The following is a 27,431-nucleotide window of genomic DNA, read 5'->3' on the forward strand; positions in this document are numbered from 1 at the left end:
GAGAAGGAGTTTTATAATGATATTATTGGTTTTGTAACTAGTGTTTCCATTGTAATGCTATTACTGAACCAATGTTGTGATAAATGGTCTGTTTACAAGGGGAATCACTTTTACAAGAAGTAGAAAATTAGACACGCTTCTGCTTTGCAATAACAATAAAAACCACAGCGAACAAATATTCTCCAGTTTATTCCCATCTGTATCAGCAGGGAAGCTTTAGAAGATGGCTTTCCCCCTAAAGTCTCCTAAACACGATTACTGCCTACAAGTGCCATGGCAAAATGCAGTTTCCCTTCAAATCCTATTCAAGACCAATACATTCTTAAGCTTGCCACAACATGGGTCCTTTAAGAAAGCCAGGCGCTGTAAACCCCACCCCTCTGCTAACTTGAAGCAGAAAGTCGGCCTTTCTGAGGCAGGCAGTTGGTGATAAAGCTGAGAGTGAGCCAGCTTGCCCCCTGCTTTGCCTGGAAGGAATGTTTCTGTTGCAATAAGCTCTAAAAGTGGAATCTTTAAGATACTATGGCATAGGGAACAATAGAAACTTGTGAAGTATGGAAGCCAGACTCTCTTAAGATTTTATCACGGTGCTGAATAAAGTGGAAAGAATGCTGTTAAATGTGAGTTTCCTCCTGTGGTGCTACTCCCTGCTAACGTTCCTCTTCCATTTCACCCAGCAAGTGAGTTTTCCAGAAGCCGTTTCCAATTAAATGAGCTGCTTGTCTCATGTACCCGATCCCCGAAAGGAAAAGTCAGGGAGAGACATAAATTTTAGTGAAAATTAAACTGGATCACTTATAATAGAGCTATTTACATTGGCTATATGTTTCTGAAGAGCAAAGCCAATTCTTTCTTTGTTTTTTCCTGCCACACCAACAATGACTAAGTTCAGAATTCCTCTAGCGCTAAACTAAAAAATAACCAAGAGAAATTAGTTTAGCTGCAGCTGGCATTTCTGAGCTGTCTGCTAAAAGCAGCCATCTTGGTAAAAGATGATGTCATTTGGAACACTTGGAGTTTTAGTTTATTCTGTTACCAGTTTCCATTAGCCATTGAATAACAGTTTAATCATTAGATCAAATTTAGCTTTAAAGACAATGGAGGAGCGGGAATAAAAATTGTTCCTTTCCCCACCTCTTTATCCTGCCTAACATCTTATAAAATTTTCTAAAAGTTCAAAGCGATCGAAACATTTTTACACTTATTTTTTCCAATTTCTGTTTCCATATGTTTGCTCTTCCCTTAATTAACCCTGGATAATAAAACTAGTCTGGTCACTTTCACTTTCCAATTTTTATACGTAAGTGAAAGCTGTTTTGTGTCAACAGTGTAAAGTGTTTAGAATCATCTCACCTGCTGGGCCAATTTCCTGCAAGCCTTTCTTTTGGAGGGGAGAGGGGTATACAAGTTTTGATTTTGAATTTCTTGTTTCAAAACTAGAACCCTGCATTAGACTACATTAGAGTAATTAATTTGTTTTATTTTTGACCCGTTAAAGTTTTCTAGGAGCGGGCAAGACGACAGTAAGGAAAGACGATGGTTATGTTGCAGTCTCACTTATTTGTATAGCGTAATACTATGTCTGCAGATACTTTGGAAAATTGGCGCTTAAAGAGATCTTTCAATCCACAAAAAGTGTTTATCATTTTTTCTTTTTGGATTAGATAAATGTTAGTGTCTTAATCCTACTGCGTGACATGTCCCGGCACTGTTTGCAAGATGCAAAGAGAAAAAAGGAAAAAAAAGTTGCACCTTGTTTAAACAATTGAACGCTGTGTGCTTTGTGAGATTATGAGCAGTACAGAGGGCGGTGTGTCTCTGCAAATTCTTTCTTAACGAGGTTAACCTGTGGCTGTTGTTTCAGGCCCCCCCTCCCCCCCCCCCCCTTCCTTGCAGGGGAACTTTCTGTTCTCTTAGCCCTATCCAAAGCTTCCCAGTCAAACTCACTGAGAAGATAAAACTGAAAGGGCTGCGTGTATGTTTGAAACAGACAGAGGGAGACACGAGCACACACAGTCTGCGGAAGATGGGGCCACGACTCGGCCGAGGCTAGATGCCGGAGCCGGGCTGACCTTTCCACGTGTGCCCAGCACCTGCGAGGCCAGGGGGCCATTGGGTTTCCTTTTTCCAAGAGCGGGCGCGAGCCCGGAAGAGGCTGGGCGGCCGTGGGTTTAGGACAGGGGGCTCGGAGGCCCTCCCTCGGAACACGTGCGGCCGGAGAGCGGCGGGTGCTGAGACTGGCCTGGTTTTCCCGCACCGGCAGTGCCCGGGCGTCCCTGGCCCGCCGGCCGACGCCGGGAGGCGGGCCGCGGCGGCAGCGGGCGGGTCCCGGAGCTTTCGGCAAGCTTTGCAGGATGGCCTAGTGAGCGCGCCAGGCCCGGCTGGAGCTAGCCCCAGTGCAATACTGCCCGAGCCCGGGCGGGGTCTCTGTTCTCTGGCAGAGGAGGTCCCTTGGCAGCGGGAAGCTCCCTCTCTTTCTCTCGCCGCCGCTTCGAGTCTGCGCCCTGGTGCCAGGCGCCCAGCTCGGCGCTCCCCTGTGCTCGGCCGGCGCCCACTCATTCGCAGCCCAGCCTTCGCCGCCGCCGCCTCCCTGCTCCTCCTCCTCCTCCTTTCCCTAGCCCGCCGCGGCCATGGCGGACAGCGCCAGCGAGAGCGACACGGACGGGGCGGGGGGCAACAGCAGCGGCTCAGCCGCCATGCAGTCGTCCTGCTCGTCGACCTCGGGCGGCGGCGGCGGCGGTGGCGGCGGGGGAAGCGGCGGCGGTGGGAAGTCGGGGGGCATTGTCATCTCGCCGTTCCGCCTGGAGGAGCTCACCAACCGCCTGGCCTCGCTGCAGCAGGAGAACAAGGTGCTGAAGATCGAGCTGGAGACCTACAAACTCAAGTGCAAGGCGCTGCAGGAGGAGAACCGCGACCTGCGCAAAGCCAGCGTGACCATCGTGAGTGCCCCCGGGGGGCGCGCCGCAGCGCCGACCTCCGCCCGCCCCCGGGAGAGGCTGCACCCCGACCCGGGCAGCCCCCGGGCTCCCCGAGGCTCCCGAGGAGCCGCAGCGAGCACAATCCCAGTCGAGACCTGCGGGCTCCCGGAGGGTGGGGGAGAGGGAGGCGCCCCTTCGGGACCATGCGGGTCTGTCCTCCCCGGGGGTCTCGGCCCCTCATGGGGTGCGGGAGAAGGCTGCTGGGACAACCAGGCACGGAACGCCTCTGGGGAGGAGGCCGCTCCCGGGCAGAACCAGAGGCTGGCGGTGTGACTGGGGGGCGGGGTGGGACTTTTTTCAGCCCTAGTACGCCTGAGGGGTGCGCCCAGAATCTGGGGAGCCGTAGGCTCAGGGAGAGTGAGGAAGCTGGGGCCAGTTCCGGGGGCACGGCTTGGGTGCGGGGGGTGCGCAGCTGGGCTGGGCACTTCGCTGGCATCAGGACAGCGCTAGCTGGATCACTCGGGGAGGGGGCGGGAGAGAGTGGCCGGGAATCCGGGAAGTGGAGTTTTCTGGCCAGGATCGAGAGGGAAGGGCGGGTACCGTAGCTGATGCTCCCACCTCCGTTGGAAGTCCTTTCCTTGGTTGGGGATGGGGGGTGTTGGCGGCGACGGCGACGGTGTACAGCCAGGAGAATGCAGCATCCTATACTGGCCTGGACAGAGTGAAGGGTGTGCTGAAACCAGGGTGAAGGGTAGCGACTGACTCCCTTGCTAAGCCAGATGTACGTGTGTTTGCTTCATTGGTGGTGGAATGTCTAGGGGTATTTTGCCTCTGAGCCCAGAGACTTGACGGGAGAGGAGACTGGCTGTTCTGTTTCCACCTGGCCCCTGGAGGCTTCCCCGAAGCGGGTAAGATTAGATGCATAGGTCTCCTTCCTAGTGTAGCAGGCATTTAGAAAGGCCACTATAGCCGTGATGAGGCTAAACTAACTGGAAAAAGTACACTGTGTGCTCTCACCTAACTTCCCTGCCAGCTAGCCACATCATTAACATGCAGAATCCCCATACAGACAACTCTATTCAGATCAAAACGGTTTCCGAGCCAGGAGCAGAGAAGAAAATGTCCAGAAATCAAGGGGATAAATTCCCATAGCTGCCGCACAATAACTGATTAGACTGAACCTTCAGATGGAGAAAAAGACAAAAATTTGGGGACGGATCAAAGATCCCACTCTGGAAGTGGAATGGGGCAGGTTTAGGATGCACCTGTCCCAAGAAAAAATCTTTAGTGGAGGAGTGAGTGTGTAGGTGTGAGTTGATGTGGATGCTCCCTCAGTGCTAGCGCATACGTGGGAACTGGATGACATTGTGAATTTGCTTAAAAAGCAGGTTTCCGCCCAAGTGTCAGTGTGATTGGCACCCTAAACAAATTGATTATAGACAGACAGTTTGCTCGAATTTAGTCCTGGTGAATCGAATTGGAGCAACATTCACATATGTCCAGACTGTAAAGTTCTTGAAATGTCCTTTTGGTAGGAAGGGGGAGGAATTTGCAGAGGCAGTCACTTCCAAGCCTCCTCTATTGCTTTCTTGGCTGAGAGAGATCTCTCTGCTGAGTCCGGGTTTGAGAAGAGGGGGAAGCTGGTGGAAGCAGTTTATTTAAGGTTTGAGTTAGTAAATGAGAGGGTTAGTTTCTTGGAGAATGTGAACCATGGAAAGCAGTAAAACTTAGATGAAACAATCTCTAGCCTCTTGGGTACAGCGAGCACTTCAGGCTGTTTTTGTTTGTTTGGGAGGGAGGATAAGGGGGTGGAGATACTAAGAAAGGGTTATCTGTTTGACACTTTAACCATAATAAAAGTAGGTCTGTAAATTGTACACAAACATATTGGCTTTGCACAGACACATTCATTCCTGGTGTAGAAGATCAGAGGCCTTCTGAATACTTGGTTTGAAGAGTGTGTAAAGTGGTGGCTTTATTTCTTAGCACTTAACTCTCACCTGAAACTGACATCCAATCAAATATACTTTGTAAATATTCTGTCGCCCTCCTGAGTAGTTTTAAAATTGTTTTGGATGACAGTTTACAAGTACTAGGAACTTCTCAGTTCGGCTTTAATCTCTGATTAATATATGCAAGGAGCCAAATAAAAGTGCTTGTGGTTTACCTGGTTCCTTAGTACTTGGCAGGTGTTATTAAGGAGCCGTATGACAAATGCAGAGAAGAGATGCCTTTAAGGTTTTGAGAGTTTTAACTGACCAAGGACCCAGATTGTGTTGGGGTGGGTTCGACTTTAGGTATGTAATTTGGGAGGAGAAGTGTGTATGACTCCATGAAATGGGTCTGTGAATGTAAGGAGTCCATTGAATAACACTGTGTGGTAGTTTATGTTAAGGTTAAGCTGCACAGCCCCTGACAACTCTAACTTAAACATAGCCCTTGCTGGTAGCTGCCTAGGAAGTTTGTGACAAGTCCTAGATACTCAGTTAAGTGAAGGCCTTCCTAGATTTTTCACTATTTTATTAATTTGAAGGGAAGATGGTACCATAATCCTATTACTTGCCTTCCTGGCTCTTATTAGTTCCTCTATTACAATGTTAACTTTGATGTTCTTGACCACTAAAGGTGATTATGGCTGTCTTTTGTTTTCTCTGAACATATTCAGGAAGGTATACTGCTAATCAGCCACACTCTGGAGAAGAGAGAGGTGCCAGTGTTGTTTGCTTTTGTTTAAACAGACTTTATTTTTTAGAGCAGTTTTAGGTTTGCAGCGAAATTGATCAGAAGGTACAGAGATTTCCTATACTCCCCGCCCTCCCCCATAACAACCTCCCCCACCAGAGAGGTACGTTTGTTACAACTGGTGAACTGACACTGACACATCATGATCACGCAAGGTCCATAGTTTACATTAGGGTTCACTCTTGGTTTTGTACAATCTATGGGTCTGGATAAATGTATAATGACACGTATCCACCATTATAGTATCATACAGAATAGATCCAGTGCCCTAAAAATCCTCTGTGCTCTGCCTTTTCATCCCTCCCTAACCCTTGGCTCTTTTTACTGTCTCTATAGTTTCGCTTTTTGCAGAATGTCATGTAGTTGGAATCATACAGTATGTAGCCTTTTCAGATTGTCTTCTTTCACTCAGTAATATGCATTTAAGGCTCCTCCATGTCTTTACATGGCTTCATAGATCATTTCTTTTTAGGGCTGAATAATATTCCATTGTCTGGGTGTTTATCTGTTTACCTGCTGAACGACTCGGTTGCTTCCAAGTTTTGGCAATTATGAATAAAGCTGCAATAAACATCCATGTGCAGGTTTTTGTGTACAGAAGATTGAGCTCATTTGGGTAAATACCAAGGAGCGCAATTGCTGGGTTCTATGGTAAGAATATTTTTAGTTTTGTTGAGAAACTGCCAAGCTGTCTTCCAGAGTGGCTGTGCCATTTTGCATTCCCACCAGCAGTGAATGAGAGTTCCCGTTGCTCCACATACTTATCAGCATTTGGTGTTGTCAGTATTCTGGATGTTGGCCGTTCTAATAGGTGTGTAGTGGGATCTCATTGTTGTGCCCTCTTTTTTTAAGCCGAGTCCAAAAGCCGATAGAAGCTCTTAACCAGTGATCATTTTGCTCTCTTTTGGTTTATAAGTGTTTTTTCATGGTCTGTGTTCTCAGCATCTGCATGGTAGAGGTAAACATCATCGATGGGGAAGCATCAACTGGACAAGGCCCTTCATCCATGTCTGCAGGTGTCCAGAGCATCTGGGGGTCATGGCTTGTCCCTAGTGTATTTTACTTGGGGCTTAGAGGTAGAATGGAATGTTTTGAGCGATTATCCAGTTTCTCCCAGTAAATCAGCAGTTGATCCAGGCTGATGATTACAGATCATAATTTCTACTTTGGAGTGGAGAAAAACAAAAAACAAATGTTCACTCACCCTATTTGAGTAGCTTTTAGGTGTTAGCCTAGATTTTAGCTTAGATCTATCTGGCTTGCACTATCTCTCTGGCTTTTGGGTGAAAATGTAATTGGAGATTATCTGATTCAGTGTAGTGAGAGGTGTCCAGAGCTGCTGGTCTCTGAGAAGGTGAGGAAATGCAATTGTGGGCAGTAACTGGATGGCTTCAACGTTCTGCACTAGTTTCTGGTGTTCTCAGAGCATAAGCAGGGCTTCACCCCGGTGTGGCTACTTCTCTAAGGTGGATGCCTTTTCTAGACCAGTTCAGACCTTCAGCATGTATTTAGTTTGAAAATAAAGGCCTGTAATAAACTACTAGTATTTAAGTGTCTTTTTCTAACTACAAAATTAGTCCTTCATTATAGAAGTTTAGGGAAGTAAAGAAGTACCAAGGCATTTTGAAGTTCTAGTCGAAAAACATGTTGCTATAGCATGATCAGAAAACCTGGCTATTTTAAACATCAACAGGGTAATGGTTTCATTAACCGATAAAAGCCTCTATATAGTTAATGTTGTGGATTTTGGATTATTTACTCTGGAAGCGTAATACACTATTTTCCATTTTTAAGACTTCGTTTTGGCAGACTCTCTGAAGCTATCAGATCAACATTGCCCTTGTAAAGAGGTACAGTGTGTCTTTTTTTTTTCATGGTTAAAAAAAAAAAATCCTAGATTCTTATGGAAACACCCAGCTGTAGACACAACTTTGAGAAAAGTATGACCTCACTGTTAGGACTAACTGTACATAGGTCCAGTCTTAAAGACGCTATTCTTAGATTTCTTTTGCAGTTCAAATCTTCACATTTGTTCCTTCTGTGTGTTTCATATAATTTATTTGTATTGGTTAAAAAAACACAAAACCATACAGAAGGTTGTGAGAGGCTTTTACAGTGTTCTCCTTATTTATTTTGCTGGGTTTGGGGAAGAGTTCAGAGAATGACCAGTATCTGGTTTGTGGTGACTCTTGTTCAAGGCCAGAGAGACTGGTCTAAAGCAAAAAGCTAAAGTAGTCATTGCTTGCTTAAAAACTTTCAGTGGCTCCCCATTGCCCTCTGGGTCCAGGTAAACTTTCTAGTGGTTTACCAGGCTTTGCATGATTTGGCTCCTGCTTGCTTCAGAGACACAACCCTTACATTCTCGAAGCTCTCTGCTGAATTACTAGTTCTTGGAATTTCGGTAGGTTTCTCTGGCTCCTTTGGCATGTACCTCCTGCCCTTAAATGTTTTTCCCTACTCCTCCTCTCCCTTCTGCCTTGTAAATCCAAGTAGACTGTACTGCCTCCACCACCCCCACCCCAGTGTGCACTGGCACGGCCTCGTTGCCAGCCACATACTGGGTTATGTGCCCGTTCATGTCCCACAGGACCCATCTATCACTCTCCTGCCCCCTTCATATAGGTCTCCCCCAGTAGATGGGTAAATTCCTTTGGGGACAGAATTTGCCTTGTTCATTCCCATTCGTCAGTGCTGGCATGCGGTAGACTCTCAGGGGAATGTTGGGTTGACTCCAGAGGCATTGGATGATGAGGTATTTTTGGTTTTTTACTGGGTTGAGGGTGCTCATCCTGTCTCCTGACCTTGTGCTCATAGAGCCACTCTCCTGCCTGTGTCCTGAACCACAGCAAACACCATCTTTGCCAGAGTTGGTTAAACAGGCTGGATGGATGAATGGATACACTGTATATTTGGGGGTCAGCTGCTCTCAGGGTGTGCCCCAAGCCCTTGCCTTCTAACCATGGGTGATGTTGTAGGCTACCTTGTAGCATATACCTAGACCATTGTGATACATTTCACCTCTGGAAGGGGATGAAGTGTCCTCAGGTTCACCTTTTTGAGAGTTTTTGTGCAAGGCTTAGGGGAAAAAGTGACTGTGTTGGAAGTTTTCTGATTGCCACTTCGGGTTTGGTGATGGTGACAGATCACTTCAGGCGTTGCCTCTGACTTTATTGTTAAAATGCCCCACAGCCACCTCTGGGAAACAGCAAGTACCAGAGGCCTGAAGCTCTGACTAGGGAAATACCTGCAGAAAGACTCATGACACTCACTGAATCCTCGTACATGTCCACATGTGGCCTGCAGAGTGGAGTGTGGGGGGTTGATACAGTGTCACACATGGTGTACTTGTGTTGTTTTTTTTTCTTCCTTAAATCACGCCTTGCAGAGATAATTGTGTTGACACACAAAAATGCTAATCTGAGCTTTTAAACTACAGCCAGGCTGAGCAAGGGTAACAGTTTTCTTCCTTGTTCCCTCTGCATACTTTTCCCCTCTGTGGGTAGGTGTTGCTTTTTGTTTTCAATCACAATGCAGTTGCTTTTAGATAGGTTGAATTATTGTCAAAGCTGGTGAAGTAAATGTTCACAGGTTCAGTGTGTTCCCGCTTGGTGGTGGTTGAAATTTTCTTGACAGGGAAACTAATGCTCTGGAAAACATTTCTAATCGTCAGGATCTTGGAGTGGTGTTAACTTGCAGACTCTTCCTACTTCTCTAAGACTGTCAGATTTTCTTGTCTTTATGGCTGTCAAGCCCACAGCTGTGAATTTTATCCCACTGTTCAAACCAGTAAATGGCAAACGTCACTGTTTTGTAGGCATTCTCTTTTAGGGAGAAGAATGTTAAAGGAAGAGTTAATAGTTGGATTGATGGTTGTTTAGGATTAACTCACCCCCTTACTTATTATTAGTTTCGAGATCTGATGTATGAGGTGCAGTTCAGTGATTAAAATTCATCGTAATACTCATTTGTTTAATGCTGGGAAATTTTCTGTGATTCCCCCCGCCCCCTTTGCTTCCTCAGTAAAGCACGAAATGGCATGTGATAAATACAGCCTGAAATGGGCAGGATTCATCCTACAAGTGCTTATGAACAGCCTACTGTGTGCCAGATAGTCTGAAATATCTGGAAGGAATGTAAGGGCTTCTCCAGCAGCCTACCAGGGGTTGCACTTGACTTTCATTCAGCTTGGCCCTGGCTGTGTGCTGGAGGGAATTCAGAGCAGAGGGACGGGCTTTCCCTCTCCAGTACTTTCCAGCCCAGAGAGTTGTGAAGCCCAGAAATAACCAACGTGCAAGTGGAAGCAAGAAAGGCAGTTCAGGCCAGCTCCTGTAGGGGTTCCCAGGGAGGGCCACATTACCTTTCAGGATCTGAAATGAAGTCCATCTATCTCAGAGAATACCTCGAGGGGAAACCGTGTGTCATATTCGCTCAGTTTAATTAGCCTGTAGTTGATTTTGTAAGGCAGAGATGGGGAGAGCTGTTGTTCAATTTGTCTATGTCAAGGTGGCACAGGGAGGCCTTTGTTTGTTTTTAATTTTCTTGTTTATGTGGTGATGATTGAAAAGAAATGTCATTGATGTTTTAATTTCATAATTTGCGTCTGTCAGTAGATGGAAATCATCTAGGTGGTTTTTCCTCTATTCCTGTTACACTCTGGGGCCCACCCACATTCCCTTAATGGAATATTGTTGGGTCGACCAAATTTCCTAAGTTTTTCATCCCAAACTGTGTGAAAGCAAAGAGTTCTTGCTTTAAAATTCGTTAGAGATACTATTTTACGGGCAATTTCAAATTCCAGTTTGTTTAAAAAACAGCGTTGATTGACGGGATAATCTTGCCCGCATCTGTTCCAGATCAGCCCAGCCTCTGTGGGTGCCAGGTGTGTGTCCAAAGTGATCTGGTTAATACCCTCCGGGGCATCTCAGGGCGCTGAGGATCAAGTGAGGCCACCCGTCGCTCAGGAGCAGCGTTGGGGCTACTCAGCCAGACGTAGGCCATAATTCAAACGAGTTTTCCATAGAAGGAAAGAAGAAAGTGAAAGAATGAAAACAACATGGAGTATGGGTGGGCTAAAGAAAGTTCTTAGAAATCTAGTACCTACGTGGAACCCTTTGTGTGTTACTTTCATGAGTGAATAGTTTGAGTCTTTTGTGCTGTCAGCTTTTTGAAATTGAATTAGAAGGACTGATGTAGACCTGAGAGAAAAATAATTATATTTAGTGTTTAATTATAGAAAGAGTTTCTCAACGGATGAAATTATTTGCATGTAAGCGGTGATTTTTTTTCCCTGCTTAGCCTAATACACCAACTCAAATAATAACTTTTATTCTATTTAGATTTTGGTGGGTTTTTTTGGTTCTTCACTAGACAAGCCTTAATTTATCTAAACAAACACATTTGCTAAGAGTCAAAACGTTGTGTCTCTGCTTCATTTAGTAGCTCCTGATTATAGGAACACTAAAATTTGAGGAAAAAAATCTACTAGATGATTTTAATGTCTTTGTTAACCAAAGAGTACAATTTTAAGTATATACACCATCAAGTAGAGGTTTAGACTTCCTCAGGTCCAGATCACTGGCTGATCCGTGTCTTTTGGAAAGTGTGTTAACTATTGCACGTCATTTTGAACCTTGAATGCATGTAGTTTATTACTGAGAAATAGCTTAGGTGCCCAGAGAAGAGGGCCAGTGACTTTTTTGATTTTCTTTTTATTGTGGTAAAATATACACAACATGAAAGTAACCATTTTAACCATTTTTAAGTGTACAATTCAGTGGCATTAAGTGCATTCACAATGTTATGCAACCATCACCACTATCCGTTTCCAGAAGTTTTTAGTCATCTCAAACCAAAACTCTGTCTCCACTAAACAATAACGCTCCGTTTCCCCCCTACCACCAGCCCCTGGTAACTTCTATTCTTAGTGACTTAAAATTTTTATTTTTAAAAGAAATATTTAGCTCTGTAATAGCAGATAGCTGCTTTTTATTGTCCTGGCATTGAAGTTCTGAATTTGGACCTAAAACATTTTAATTAAAATGCTGTGGATGTTTTTCTCCAACTTAAATTTTTATTGCCTATTGGCTAATCCACATCTGGTTCTTTTCCGTCATTCAACAGCCACGTAGGGCACCCCAGCCCTATGCCCTGCCCTGTGCTTGGCACCATTTGTCCTAATTTGTGCTTAGAGTAAACATTCGGATGTGGAGAACCTTGGGAGGGAATGACCCACAGTGAGGGCTTGTCCTCCAGGAAAGAGAAATGACTTTGCTCTAACACCTCATAAATGATGATGATGATGGCTTTTTTTTCTTTTTTGTGAGGAAGACTGGCCCTGAGCTAACATCTGTTGCTAATCTTCCTCTTTTTTGCTTGAGGGAGATTGTCACTGAGCTAACGTCTGTCTCAATCTTCCTCTATTTTATGTGGGATGCTGCCACAGGGTGGCTTGACAAGCAGTGCTATGTCTGTGCCTGGGATCCGAACCTGTGAACCCCAGGCTGCCAAAGCAGTGTTCGAACTTAACTGCTACACCCACCGGGATGGCCCCAATTGCTTTTTTTTTCAGTCAAATCTCTTGTAAGCATTCAATTTTCTTGACAACATTTTGAAGAAACCATAGTTTAAGAAAGTTTGAAGAAAAAAAAGCTTGAAGAAATGAATAACAATTCTTATTTGCCAGCATTGCCCCACTTCCAAATCATTTGTGTTTCTGTGGTAACAACTAACATTCACCCAGTGATTACTATGGGATAGGTACTATGGGTGGATTTGCATATATCCTCTTCTTTAATGCTCACCCCCACCCTGTGTGATCGATACTACTGTTATCCATAGATACAGACTTGCAAATTTAGGCCCAGAGAGGTTATGTAACTTGTCTGAGGTCCCGTGGCTGTCAGGTGGGGCCGGAATTTGAACCCAGGTCTGGCCTCCCAGCTTAAGCAGAAGGCTACACAGCCTGTGGGAGGATGGAATATAAATTAATTCATGAACAGTTTCATCGTAATCCTGTTGTGGGCATTTTCCGCTGGGTTGTTCCTGCGTTGTTCTATTCGTTCAGTTAGAGCAGTGAGGGCTGCCCCATTACCGCAGCAAATTCCCAGGATGCCAGGCCGCAGGGAGTGTTTCCAGGGTAGCAAACTCCCTACCTTGGAAGAGAAACAACGATGGAGAGGGGGCCTTTGGTGCATGGGGGGCATTCTGTGCATCCCTTTCTGGCTCTGTCGCCCTCCGGCCATAGTCTATTCCACCCTGGTACCCTGTCCCAGATACCTGAGTAAGTGGCCACCTGTGCTTACATCACAGCCATCTGGGCTCCCTGCCGCTGCCCCTCGCCCCATCCCAGTCTGGAATCAGTCTCTTTGTACTTATGTTATAACCTCGACTTAAAAATAGTCTGACTAGCACAGTCATGATGGAGTTTTTTTCAACAAATGCATTGATCGCCTGCTGTATGCCAGGCAGTGTGCCGTGCATAAGGACCGGGATGAGACTGCACGTGGGGTGTTGGTGGAGGGCCCCTCATGCCATCTGGGAGTGGGGACCGGAGTCAAGGAGGGCTCTCCCTCTCTGGAGGTTATCTTTAAGCTAAGACCTGAAGGATAAGGTGAAGTTAATCTAGAGAAAGGTGGGGGTGGGGTGGTGGCAGGAGGCAGCATTCCTCACAACCAGGACAGAACCTGAATGTCAAGAAGGAACGAAAACTGAGGCGGAGAGCTGAGCCCAGGTGAGCAAGTCTGGTGGGCTCTCTTCCTGGTTCCATCGGGGGGGCTACTGCAGAAGCGGGGAGGGAGGGGCGGGAGACAACAGGAGCCTTTCTGCCTATTAATAATCTGCTCTGGCTGCTTAGTGCAGGCATTTATTTGTGTTTTCCTTCTGTACTATTTGAGGACAGGTACTTTGTCACTTATCACCTATAAGATGATCTGTCTTATTCCATGGTAATAGTAAATACATATCACAGTCTTACTGTGTGCCTGGGACAGTTCTGTTTCATTCTCACAGCAGCCGTTTGCTTTCTCCACGTCACGGATGCAGAAATGAGGCAGGGGAGTCTCAGCAGCCTCTCCAAGGTCACAGTAATGGGTAGAACAGGGATTGAACCAGGCAGTGGCATGGGACCTTGCGTGGTGACTGGCACCTAAAAGCCCTGCCATTTGAAGGCTCACTTGCATTTTCCCACAGCCTTCACCCAGTAGCTGCTCAATAGAGTCTGTGGCATTTATTTTGGGAGGTGCCCAGGTTTACTTTTTATAAACTCTCTAATGGAGTACACTGTACAGTAAAATGTGCAAGCTTTGAGTGCACAAATTTATTGAAAAGTGCTTAGTGAATTTACAAATGAATTCACCAGTGTAATCATTGTCCCTCTCAAGGTCCATGCTACTATCAGCACACCCCCCCCCGCCCCACCTCAAGCTCCCTTGCACTCTGTTCCAGTCATTCCCCCCCCAAATAGCTTTGTTGTGACTTCTATCACTATAGATTTGGTTATTTTTTAACTTCATATACGGGGCTTTATACAGAATGTACTTTTTGTGTCTAGATTCTTTGACTTATTGTCTTAGTTCATACCTTTACTAGTGTGTAGTAAACAGCATCCATGCTGTTGCTGGGTAGCCCCACCCCTTCCCTCAGTGTTGAACACTGGGCATTGGGACAGTGTGAAAGGAATGTGGCACAGCAGAGGACACAAGGCCCTGTAGAATGTGGGCTCCAGTTAATTGAGGTTCTAGCTACCTCACTAGCTAGTCACATTGCATTCAGAGCCTTTGAGCCTCGGTGGACTTGCCCATTGAACACTGCAGTCTAAAGGGTTAATACCGGTGTTGCTTCCATCCCACTGTTCTTATGAGGATTAAATGAGACAATACAGATCAAAGTGTTTGGGTAATTTGTAAATTATTATTCCTCTAGAAAATGATGTTAAAGATTATTAGCAAGCCACCCCTCCCCCACTTTCTATTCTCCAAACTGTATTTCAAAATCAGAACTGTTCTTAATAGTCCTCTGAGATGATGTTAGCAAAATAGTGTCTGGAAACCTGAGAGGGGCAGCTGAGGCAGCAAGCACCAGACTCTGTGGAGACCTCAGGCTGGGGAGCTCTGCAGCCCGGCTTCTCAGAGCCTGTGTTTCTTTGGCATTTGGGGATGCCTGGGAGCTTGGCCAATTTCCTAGGGTTTGGTGAGTCAGGATTAAACCAGCCTGGGTGGCCATGTAAAAGTAACAGGACAGCAGAAGGCAAACACATTTCCTAAAAGATCCGTTTTTCCCTTGTAGGTCAGTTGTAGGGCTCTTTCCATTATTTCTTGAAAACAGCCAGCGAGAGTCTTTTCCCAGTTTTCTGTCTTTAGTACTGTGGACAGCAGACAGTTAAAGCCGTGTGACTTTTGACCCTGTTTCGTGGGGGTATGGATTCCAGAGGGTGGACTTTGATGGCCCGAATGTGAGCGCCACTCCTACTGAGCTGCTGGTCTAAAGAACAGAAACCAAAACATGGATATCTTTCAAATTGACCGACTTTGCAGGCTCGCAGTACCCAAAGGATGGAAGGACAGCCCTGCTCATGAGCCAGGGGCAGGTCGATGGGAGGCCAGGAGTGTTCTCTTTTTGCAGGGGACTCCGCAAGTGACCTGTTTTCTCTGTGTTGCCTCTGGATCTTCTCTGGCGATAGAAATGGTAGCCTGGGGACTTTTTGAAGGTTGAAGGAACATGCTTTTCACTAGGGCTAAGTCATGGTTTTATTGTCCTGGTGTGAAGGCTTTTGGTGTGAAGAGAGGGGGCAAGGAAGACAGTTTGTGTAATTCAGTGACTCAGTTGGCATTGTAAATAAACAAGTTAAGGTAAGCTATCTTGAACTCTCTCTCTTTTTTTTTTTAAAGATTGGCACCTGAGCTAACATCTGTTGCCAGTCTTTTAATTTTTTAAAACTTCTTCTTCTCCTCAAAGCCCCCCAGGACACAGCTGTATATTGTAGCTGTGAGTGCCTCTGGTTGTGCTATGTCATGTGGGACGCTGCCTCAGCATGGCCTGATGAGTGGTGCCATGTCCGCACCCAGGATCCAAACCGGCGAAACCCTGGGCCTCCGAAGCAGAGTGCACGAACCCAACCGCTCAGCCACAGGGCCGGCCCCTTGAACTTTTACCTCTTTTGCTGTCATCTGTCCACCGGGAGGTGGGGCTCTAGCCACGACTATTGGAATCTTTTAGGTTTTTCTCTGCCTCCCTCCCATGCCTCTTTAATGCCTTCCCATTGAACTCTGTCAGGTAAGGGAGATTAGCACTAACGACTTTAATCCCTTATTTGATTGGTTCTTATTTGGCCCAGAGCCTCGCAGCTGTGGGTCACTGGTACCTCATGGATGGTGTCAAAAGGCAGTGGGAGTTCACTTTTAGCCCCCAAATGGAAACCAGTAGGCTCTGCTGCTTTTCTTAAGCACAGTGTAGTCTTCTCTAGTTCTCAAGTTCCTGTGGGTTCCACTGCTCACCTTTGTTTGTTTTTATCCTTTGAATGTATGTGTTGCTGATTAGCATTCTCCGTTAGGCCATCTGTGTGAATTATCCCTCCTTCCAGTTTTATTCATTAACTCCTTTCTGTTTTCCACCCCAGGGTTCTTGAGAGAAGGTGGTATAATGGAGAGAGACTTGGAAACCAGATAGGGTTGCCAGATTTAGCAAATAAAAACACAGAATGAGGAGTGTATTTGAATTTCAGATAAACAATGAATAATTTTTGAGTATACGAATGTCCCCATTGTTGCATGGAACATACGTCTACTAAAAAATTATTCGCTGTTTATTGCAAGTGCAGATTTAACTATGCATTCTGTATTTTATCTGGCAATCCTAAAACCCATAGGACTTTTTACAAAAATCTCAGTTCTGCTGCTTCCTAGCTCTGTGATCATATGACAACTCACCTTGACCCCTAAGCCACCGTGCCTTCTTCTCTAAAAGGAAATCAATGATATCTTAGCTCTCAGGTTTGGGGGATAAAAGATGTGACTTATGAAAGCCCTCTGGACTCATTCAGTACACATTTTCTTTTTCTCCGTTTATCCAAAGATTAAGGATTTACTTCTTGTATGTCTTCCTTTTCCTTTTCTCCTTTGTGAAGCCAACCCACTGTCCTCTATTTACTGCGGCTCTTTGGGGTCTTCTCAGGACGTCACCTCCTCTCCTTCCTCAAGCTGCTCTCAGTTTGCTTTCCCTTTTTCTGTCCTTCCACCACCAACTTCCTTATTTCTTCCTCTTTGGAGGCCATCTTGTCTGTATGTCTCAGGTGTCTCCCTTTATTTGGCCACACGTTACCAACCCTTTTGTTTCGTTTCTCCTTTCCTTGAGCCTGAAATGGCACAGGGAGAACAAGGCCTCTTGGCCTCTCACTGTTTGTAGGGCCAGGCAACCATCACACAGCCTTTCGGGGCCTCCATTTTCTCCTCAGTTCACTGAGGAAGCTTGTTTAGAACTGAGGGATTGCAAACTGGCAGCCTGCGTTTGGCCTACGGGCGAGTGATTGGGCTTCAGAGTTTTGAAAGACCTTTGAAAGAGAATGTCTCAGGAAAGGCACTGTCGCTCCCGTCTGTCTGGGGCATTGCCTCTCTGTTGCTTCTCACCCCCGCAGCTTCCCGTGCTTATTACTTCCCGCTCTAATGGCAGTTGATTTGAGACCCCTGGAGCTAGGCTGCAGATAATGACTAATGCAGCCAATGTGCACTGTTTGGTTTAGCTCTTGAAACAAAACCGCAGGGCACCATTATTGCAACTTTACAGATTGAGAGAGCCGAGGTATAGAGAAGTGAACTGGCCAGGGTCATTCAGCTGCGAGGTGGTGGGGCCAGGATTTGGGAGCCTGGCTCTGTAGGCCCTGTTCTTAACCCGTTTTGTATTTCTGTGACAATTTGCAGCTGTGAGGTTCTATGAAATCCCTTGTAGGAATTCAGAATATAGCATAGTTTTGTTTTTTAAATTCATAATCTAAGTCCTTGCCCTGTCTTCTGAGCACTTGCTCTAATTCTTGAGTAGTGAATCCTTATAATCAGTTTCCCCTGGAAAGGATCTGTCTTCTGTCCCTTAAAGGTGTTCCCGAGAGTTTTTTCTCCTTTGGCCTTTCTCTAACTTTTATAGGTTATGAGGTATCCTTGGCGTTCATTTAACTCAACAGTTTGGACAACTACTAAGTGCCAGCTGTATGCTTGAGCTGTCCTTTCAGGAGCAAGGTGGGGTATAAATAACAGCCGAGTGCCCTGCCCTGGGCTAAAGCCATCTGAAGCCCAAGAAGACCCTGGGCCTGCCGTGAAGGAGCTCAGAGGCTGGTAGGAGAGGCAGGTGAGAAAGCAGTGACCACACTGTGGTTGAAGGAAGATGGTAAGTTGACCATTCAGGGTTCACACAGGAAAACAGAACCATGAGGAGTGACAGGAAGAAAATTTAACCCAGGAAATTGGTTATCCCTGTGGTAGAGTTGCCAAGAATACAACTCACTGGGAGGTGCAGTGAGACAGCCCAGGAGTGTGAAACAGCAGGATGTCACTCCCACACCTCCTCTGGAGGACAGAGGGAGGAGGTGGTCTTATCAGAGCCCAGGGGCAGGGGGTACCCAGAGAAAGCTGGAACCACATGGGCCTTGAGACATGAATGCTGCCCCAAGGTGGGGAAGAAAGAGGAGAAACACCCTGATTCTCCCTTCTTCCCACCCTCCAGTCTCTTGCCAGTGCCTCTCATTGGCTGAATCCAGTTGAAAGTTAGTTGACAGGGACCTGGGAGATGCAGGCTGCAGAGGTCACCCCTACCTTTGCAGAGCAAGAGAAGGGCAAAGGAGGGCTCTTGGGCCAGAAAGACCCAGGACTGGCGCAGGAGGAAATGAAGATGAAATGACTCTCATGGCCTGGTCAGTCGTTGAACACTTCACAAATGACAGACAGAATGTTGGAGGACTTTAGGTTTTTGTTCCCCCAAAAGGATGTGAGTGAAGGGCGTTCCAGGAAGAAGGAAGTGCATGGACAAAGGCATGGCAGCTTGAAACAGCAGGCTCCACTTCTGGCATCACATGCAGCTCCGAATGGCTGAATGGACGCTTGAGCTCTTTCCCGTCCCTCTTTCTTCTGCCTCAGAAGCCCCTTTGATAGAATGTGTCCATGTTGTCATTTTATGGTTGATAGGAATTTTCTCACAGGGGAAAGCCAGGTGGGGAGCTCTGTACCCCGAATAGTCTCAAGACCAGCTGCTTCTCACACAGAGCGTGTGTCAGTTAACAGTGGTGAACAGCTTGGGAAGCCTCGCCAGCACCAGAAAGGAGTTCATGGCCAGTGCCAGTTACACTTGGGGCCTGCGTCCCATCATGCCCCAGGGCTCTGCTGAGGATGCTGATGCCTTGAGAGGAGAAATAGCTGCTCAAGTTAGTGACTTACTGGCCCTGTCTCCTAGCCCCGAACGTCTGGCTCTCGATCATGCTGTTAGAATACATTTCTCACATTCCCCTGCTGTGAAATTTGTTTTTATGATGATGGAGGATTTTGTTTAAACTTTTTTTTTATTACGGAAATTTTCGAGCATACACAAAAGTACCGTGAATGTACAAACCACCCAGCTTCACCAACACTCAACACACGGTCAGTCTTGAAATGGTTTTACCCATAAATAGTTCAGTTTGCATCTCTAAGGAGTTTATAACCACCATGCCATTCTCTCATCTAAAGAAAATAGTAATATTACCCCTAGTAAATTCATATTTGAAAGGTGAACAGCAGAGGCGTTTCTGGAGTCAAATGTGTTATCCTTGCTTCCCCACTGCTGTAAGCCTGTGCCCTGAGGCTGCTGGCCCCGGATCTAAATCGCCTCTTTCCCCCTAGTGTGCTGACAGCAGGCTGGGCGACCTTTTACCCGCTGCCCTGTTTCTTGGTCCTAGTCCCCCAAGCATCCCAGTCATGCTGGTTCTGCCCTTAGGAAGGTATGCAGACTGGCTTCCCAGCCCCCGTGGCACACAGCCGGATGACTCTCAGGTCACCACCCCGTGCACGTGGGGCAAGAACCTTGGCTTGTGCAGGCTCCGCTGCAAGGAACTCTGAAGTTCCTTTGCAGTCTTCCCCGGAAGCTTTTAGCTGCGAAATGTCTGATGAACATCCTGGAGGAATCATGCCGTAGGAAGATGGGCTGGCATCTGGGGCTTCTAGAAAGTCTGGTACGGTGTTGTGTGTGAAGCCACACAGGCCTGGAGAGCACCAGACAGGAAGCTGTGGGCAGGGTGTGCAGACAGATGTCTTTTGGACAGGTAGAAAAATGAGCCTTTTTGCCCAGAATCTTCAGCTCTGAAATCTGCAGCTTGTGCAGCATCTATAGAATGGTTTCAACTCAGTTATTTTATTTGAGTCGTGCAGCAAGTGTATGGGGTAGGTAGTGGGAGCCTCACCTTGAAAACAAAGGATCTGGGGCACAGGTGAAATGTTAGTAAGTTATTGGCCAGGGAACAGTGCTGGTAAATGGGATAGGTGGGATTGCAAGGCAGATGACCTGACTCCCAGGTGGGGATTCTTTCCTCTCTGTCAGCTCCTTGGCAGAGGAAAAAAAAGGGATCTGGTAGTTCAACACTTAGAAACAAAGGGGACTGAACGGAGCTTTAATGTTAATGCATGAACGAGAATGAGGTGAAGGGTAGCAAGTCTCCTTTTACCAGAAGTTATCCAAATACTTGCTGAACCTCTGTGAAATGGGGCCAGTACACGTGGGTAATGAGGCCTCAGTGGGGGCTGGGGCAGGAAGGCCAAGCCCTTCACTTACATGAGTCTAGGAAAAGAAAGTGGACAGTCCTAGCTGTTGGAATTACCTCCTAGGGACAGTCCAGATTATTTTACTTTGCTCTCATTTGCCTGTGTCAACTGGTGTTTAAAGTGGGCCACTGACATGGGGGTTTGGGACTTTGGTTATTTTCAGAGCCGTTGTTCTTTGTAGGAATAATTTGACCTCTGTAGCCAATAGCCTTTCACCTTTCAGCATATGGTTCCCAGGCTTTGCTGTCCCTCAGAATAACCTGGAGAACTTAAAAAGTCGTGATACCTGGGGTCACATCCTTCAGTGTCTGGGGATAGGAGCCAGGCATTAGTATTTTTTAAAGATTCCCAGGTAATTCCAAAATTGCTTTTGACCCAGCAACAAACTTTGGGAATCACTGGTCTATACATTTGTGAGTATGTATTAATTTCACCTGAAGCTTGAAAAAAATGCTGCTCTTTTAAAATATTTTTTCCCCACTAATTTTTCCAGCTTTCTTGAGATATTTGTGTAAGTTTAAGGTGTACAGTGTGTTGATTTGATGGATGTATATTTCAAAATGATTACCATCATAGCTTTAGCTAACACCTGCATCACGTCACATAATTACTTAAAATGTTCTTTTATTTTTTAATTGCATTTCTTGAATAGGAAAGTCATCTCATGACATGCTATTCCCTTCCTTTTTACACAAAAGGTGGTGTAGATGATTCTTTGTTCTGTGCCCTTTTTCTCTCCTACTTAATTATACTTTGGAGATTTTTCCATAATAGTATATTGATTACTTCCTCATTGTTTTTTACAGTTGTGTAGTAATCCATTGTGTGGCTGTCTCTTACCCTTGGGCATCTGATTTGTTTTCAGTCTTTGGTCTCACAAACAATGTAACAGTAACCTTGAACAGGGATCATTTTGTTGTGGACGAGTATATCTAAGGGGATGTAATATCCGCTAATGCTTACCTAGTGCATATTATGTACCGGCCACTCTCTTTAATTTTTTTTATTGAGCTCATAGTAGTTTACATCAATGTGAGATTTCAGTTGTACGTTGTTTCTGGACTGTCACCACATAAGTGCTCCCCTTCACCCCTGTGCCCACTCCCCACCCCCCTTCCCCTGGTAACCATTGAACTGTTTTCTTTGTCCGTGTGTTTGTTTATATTCCACGTATGAGTGAAATCATCTGGTGTTTGTCTTTCTCAGACTGCCTTATTTCTCTTAGCATAATTCCCTCCAGGTCCTTCCATGTTATTGCAAATGGGATGAATTTGTCTTTTTTTCTGGCTGAGTAGTATTCCATGGTGTGTGTGTGTGTGTGTGTGTGTATGTATGTATATATATATATATATATATATACATACACACACACCACATCTTCTTTATCCAATTTTCAGTCCATGGGCACTTGGATTGTTTCTATGTCTTGGCTACCGTGAATAGTGCTGCAGTGAACATAGGGGTGCATAAGTTACTTTGGATTGTTGATTTCAAATTGTTTGGGTAGATACCCAGAAGTGGGGTAGCTGGTTCATATGGTAGGTCTATTTTTAGGTTTTGATTTTTTTTAAAGGTTTTATTTTTTCCTTTTTCTCCCCAAAGCCCCCCAGTACATAGTTGTATATTCTTCATGGTGGGTCCTTCTAGTTGTGGCATGTGGGACGCTGCCTCAGCATGGTTTCGATGAGCAGTGACATGTCCGCGCCCAGGATTCGAACCAACGAAACACTGGGCCAGCTGCAGCGGAGCACGTGAACTTAACCACTCGGCCACGGGGCCAGCCCCTATTTTTAGTTTTTTGAGGACTCTCCATGCTGTTTTTCTTATTGGCTGCACCAGTTTGCATTCCCACCAGCACTGTATGAGGGTTCCCTTCTTTCCACAACCTCTCCAACATTTGTTATTTTTAGCCTTAGTGATTATAGCCATTATAACAGGCGAAAGGTGGTATCTTAGTGTAGTTTTGATTTGCATTTCCCTGATGATTAGTGATGTTGAACAACTTTTCATGTGTTTATTGGCCATCTGTATATCTTCTTTGGAAAAATGTCTGTTCATCTCCTCTGCCTCTTTTTTGATCGAATTGTTTGCTTTTTTTATTGTTCAGTTCTGTGAGTTCCCTATAAATTCTGGAGATTAATCCCTTGTCAGGTATATGATTTGCAAATATTTTCTCCCAATTGGTGGATTGTCTCTTTGTTTGATTCTAGTTTCTTTTGCTTTGCAGAAGCTCTTTAGTCTGATGAATTCCCATTTGTTTGTTTTTTCTTTTGTTTTGGACATGTGTACTGGCCTCTCTCTTAAACCATTTCCTTATATTGGCTCAATCCTCACATCAGTCCTGTGAGGTAGACAATATTATCATCTCCATTTTACACATGGGGAAAGTGAGGCTCAGAGAGGATTGGGTGATTTGCCCAAAGTCTCACCTCAGAGAGTGGCAGAGCCAGAATTCACACCCAGGCAAGTTGACTCCAGAGGAATTCCTTCACTTGGAGATATTGCCTTTCTGGGTAAATTCCCAGAAGTGACATTGCTGGGTGGGATGCAGTACATATGTGTAATTTGAATAGATATTGCCAAATTTCTCTCAACAGGACTTGTTCTAATTTGCACTTCCATTAGCAGGGTATGAGAGAGAGTACGTGTGGCCCCATACCACACTTTTATCCAACTTGCATTTTGCCAATCTGGTAGGTGAAAAATGGCATCTTAGTGTAGACTGCATTTCTCTCAAGGGGATGGGTAGGCATCTCTTCATATGTCTGTGAGAGCGTTTGTATTTCCTTTTCTGTACATGGCTAATTCATAGTCTTTGTCGTTTGTCTGTTGGGACATTGGTCCTAATCTTAGCCATTTTTCTCAGTAATTTTATGTATTACAGAGACTTGCCCTTTTTTCTAATTTTGAGTTGCAAAAAAATTTCCCGCTTGTCATTTATCTTTTGACTTGGCTTTTGGAGTTTTTTTTTTTAGCCACACGAAATTTCTTTATGCTTTCTTAATGTCATTTATGATCTACAGGAAATATTGTTACCATGTTATGGTAAAACCTTACTGTGTATATACTCTTTTGAAAAAAATATATGACAGAAGAGAGATTCAGAAGAAATAATAAAAGTAATGATGCTAGATATCCTTTTAAATTGCCTTAAACTACTTGAATTCATAGCTGCATGTTAGAAGCACATCTCCTGGTGTCCTTTTCCCCCTCATCTCTCTCTGCAGTATCACTGTATATTTCATATAAGATCCTGAATTAGGATAAATCTCCTGTGATGAATTGATCAGTTACAGAATTGTTTGCATTTTGGGTACTATGATGGTAGCCTTTTCCTCTCTCTAGAACCTTCTTAAATGGACTTAAGTTTAATTGGCATTATTTCTCTCTCTGTTCAGTTTCAGACTCTGTTTATCTGGTGGTTTTATTTTACTCTGCAGTATTTTCCATTTCCCCTGCTTAAAGATAAGTTTAAAGCTCTGGACCTTAAATTTAATCTTTTTTCCGTACTGACCAATTAGCCAGTCATCTTTGTTCATCTCACAAATATTTCTGAGGGTATTCTGTGTGCCAGGGACTGTGCTAGGGTCTGGGGGACAGTGTCTGCCTCTTGGAGCTTATATTCTAGTGGGGGGAAGTAGACATCAGACAACTAATTTCAAGTTACAGAATTAAAATTGTGGTAGATGCTTCAGAAGATATGCATATGGTTCTGAGAGGATGTGATAAAAGGGGAACTGAACTAGTTTGGGGCAGCCAAGGAGAACTTCCCTGAGGTGACGTGTAGGCTGCTCTTGTCTGAATGATGAATAAAAGTTAACCATGCAGAAGACTGGTAAAAGCGTGTTCTGGGCCAAGGGAACAGGCCATGCAAAAACCCTGAAAGCAGCAGAAGCACAGCAGGTTTGAGGAACTGAAAGACAGTGTGGTCAGAGTAGATCTGGATGTGGCCTGAGGAAGGATCTGGAAGTAGGTGGGGTCTGTTTATAGTCTATCCTCTGATGCTACTGAGTTTAACTGTGAATAGACCTTGAACCATTAGTAAAATATATGACATCCATTTGAAGGGAAGAGAACTACTCTTTAGCTTTCTCCCTTGCTGTCTTCATATTTCTGAGCTGAGAATACCTTAACTGTCACTTATTGCTAGTCTAATGCTCGTTTTCACAGATGACAGACCAGGGAAATCAAATGACTTACCGAACTCCGTGATAGTAGTCAGTAATAGTGTCAGAACTTGAACCCAGGTCTCCTGGCTTGTAGACTATATTCTTTGTACTCTGCACGTGCTCTTCCCTCAGAAAACATGTGTTCTGACTAAAAATTGAAATGTGTTGTGATGCGTGTTTTGTCCTGATTTACGTGAGAAATCTTACGAAAGTATTAAAGTTAAAATTTTTAAGAATTCTGTTGAGTAACATTTATTAAAAAAATCACACTAAAGTGGAGACTGTCTTCTCGAATGTGGGGTCTGCTGAGACCACCGTCCATGCTGCTAATCCTGCAGCTTCTGCACACCCTTTAGTATCTAGGGCAAGGAGCGGTGCTGGCAAATGTGCCTTTTAAATTAGGAATAGGTTTTTATTCTAGTGACTATGCCAATCTAGAACTTTCTTCAGATGAATAAATTTGGCCTGCAAAAATGGCATTTTAATCCTTTCTTTTTTAGTTTTTCACTAGGATGTGTTTTTGCCAATAGTCTTCATGTTTTAAAATCCAAATGTGACAAAAAGATTTACCACTTGTTAAGCAAACTTCCTGACTTGGCTCGGGAATTGAAGGAGTGAAGATAGAAGGACTGTAGATATATAGTAAATGTATCCGAAATAGCTTTCTCCCTTCCTTCCCTGGGTCGCATTTTATTCTGTGCCCATTCTAAGTTGAAAGGTAAGCGGCCCATTCTGTGCTTTCTTTGTACAAGGGAATTAAAAAGGGGGAGATGGTAAAGGGTATGTTCTTCTCACATCTGTTGGAGTCTTAGTACCTTAGCTGGTAGACTGTTACTGTCCTCAGTGGGATTTCTTGGCCTCTTACTAATGTGTCGAGGAGTCCTTTAACCTGTACCTTGAGTGAGTCAGAGACTCCAGACCTTTCCTTACTGGAGCCTGTGCGTTTTTCTGTCGTAGTTGTCTCTGACATGTCTTACGTGCACATTTCAGATCTTAGCTACTTCTATCAGGGATGGAAAAGGAGCCTGGAATAAAAGGTGGATTCACTGGTACTGCCGGTAAGGTGGGCCAGAGGGGAGGTTAAGATGAGCGGGGAGGAAAAATTAATTAGTGTCTTACAGGGGGCAGCCCCGTGGCTGAGTGGTTAAGTCCACGCGTTCCACTTTGGCCGCCCGGGTTTCTTTGGTTTGGATCCTGGGCGCGGACATGGCACTGCTCATCAGGCCATGCTGAGGCAGCATCCCACATAGCACAACCAGAGGGACTCACAACTAGAATATACAACTATGTACTGGGAGGGCTTTGGAGAGAAGTAGAAGGAAAAAAAAAGAAGATTGGCCACAGATGTTAGCTCAGGTGCCAATCGTAAAAAAAAAGAGTAAAGTGGATTTCCTCATTAAGTATATCATCAATTGAATTCACTCCAATTTATGTAAGTTGAACCAGTAAAGGGAATGCAAGCTTTTAATATTATGGTCCAGTTGGACAGGATTTGTAATTTGAGCGAACCTGCAATAAAACGTACTAATTTGTTAGGTTTTTTCCCTATCATTAACCCTTGCTTACATAGGTTCAGTTGATGGAATAGGAAAGAGCAAAGAGAAGTAAGCAAGCCTGGATTTCTAAATGCAGAGCCTCAGGAGGAAGGTGATGGCTCCCACGAAAAATTCGAGCACTGCTTCCAGTATCATTTGTGCTGATTTGGTTTCTGCTACATCCGAGTCCATTTTAGTATTTGACCCTGTCATCCTTTGCGAGGTCTTGATGCCGTCATCTCACTTGGAAGTCACAAAAGGGAGAGTTTATTTCCCTTCCTGGTTTCCTGCTCCCATCTTCCGATATCACGTTTCATTCATCGCTCTACTTTAGTCTTTTGCAGAACTGATATGTTGTATGGTTGTTACAAAGACACGTGGTGTTTAACTCGACTGGGATTCTGGGGGCCATTGCTAGTACAGAGAAATGGAGACGAGAGATCACAGTGGGCAGTGGACCCAGCTGATTACTTAACTTGATAGGACCCTTCAGAATCCCTCTTACTCACTGTGCTTTGGGGGTTACATATGTCTTTTTAAAAATTTTTGCTACTGAATTAAAATGTACACAGATCAGTACCCTTATACTCTTCACCTAAATTTACCAATTTTATTTTTTGAGGAAGATTAGCCTTGAGCTAATATCTGCTGCCAATCCTCCTCTTTTGGCTGAGGAAGACTGGCCCTGAGCTAACATCTGTGCCCATCTTCCTCTATTTTATGTGTGGGACGCCTACCACAGCATGGCTTGACAAGCGATACATAGGTCTGTACCTGGGAGCTGAACTGGTGAGCCCCGGGCCACTGAAGTCGAACATGTGAACCCAACCACTGCGCCACTGGGCTGGCCCCTAATAATTTACCAATTTTTAACATTACAGCACTCCCACATCACACACACCTCTCCCTCCCTCTCTTCCTTTCTCTCTCTGTCTCTCTCTGTTCCCTTTTGCCCAGCCATCTGAAAGCGGATTTTAGATATCAGATCACTTCATCCTAAGTGTTCAGTGTGCCTCTCCCAGGGCAGGGACGTGGGAGTGAGAAGAGTTTTGAGGCTGCCATCCACCCTGTCATCCACTGTACCCTTTATGGGGACCCATAGAGGAAACTGTTTTCTTAGGTCTTAATACCAGGTAAAGCTCCTCAGTTTTGGGGCAACAAAAACTGCTAGGCTGTTAGGACACTCAGAACTAAATTTTCAAAATGCGTAGGACCTAGTCATTAGCATCTGTGTATTTTAGCTTTATTTGGCTATTAGACTTTTTTCCTTCTCACCGTTTATGCCTCCTCCCCTTTAAA

The 27,431-nt window shown here is 45.0% G+C and overlaps 1 protein-coding gene across 1 annotated transcript in view; it reads left to right on the forward strand.

Annotated features, from left to right (window-relative positions):
* Positions 1–2,618: 2,618 nt before the first annotated feature.
* Positions 2,619–27,431, forward strand: part of CCDC6 (coiled-coil domain containing 6) — a 104,685-nt gene continuing 79,872 nt past the window's right edge. Inside the window, exon 1 of the mRNA XM_046653008.1 lies at positions 2,619–2,939. Coding sequence (XP_046508964.1) covers positions 2,631–2,939 — 309 coding nt within the window. The 5' untranslated portion in view covers positions 2,619–2,630. The remainder of the gene's footprint in view (positions 2,940–27,431) is intronic.

The sequence above is a fragment of the Equus quagga genome, chromosome 2 (genome assembly GCF_021613505.1).
Source record: "Equus quagga isolate Etosha38 chromosome 2, UCLA_HA_Equagga_1.0, whole genome shotgun sequence".
NCBI classification, from domain to species: Eukaryota; Metazoa; Chordata; class Mammalia; order Perissodactyla; family Equidae; genus Equus; species Equus quagga.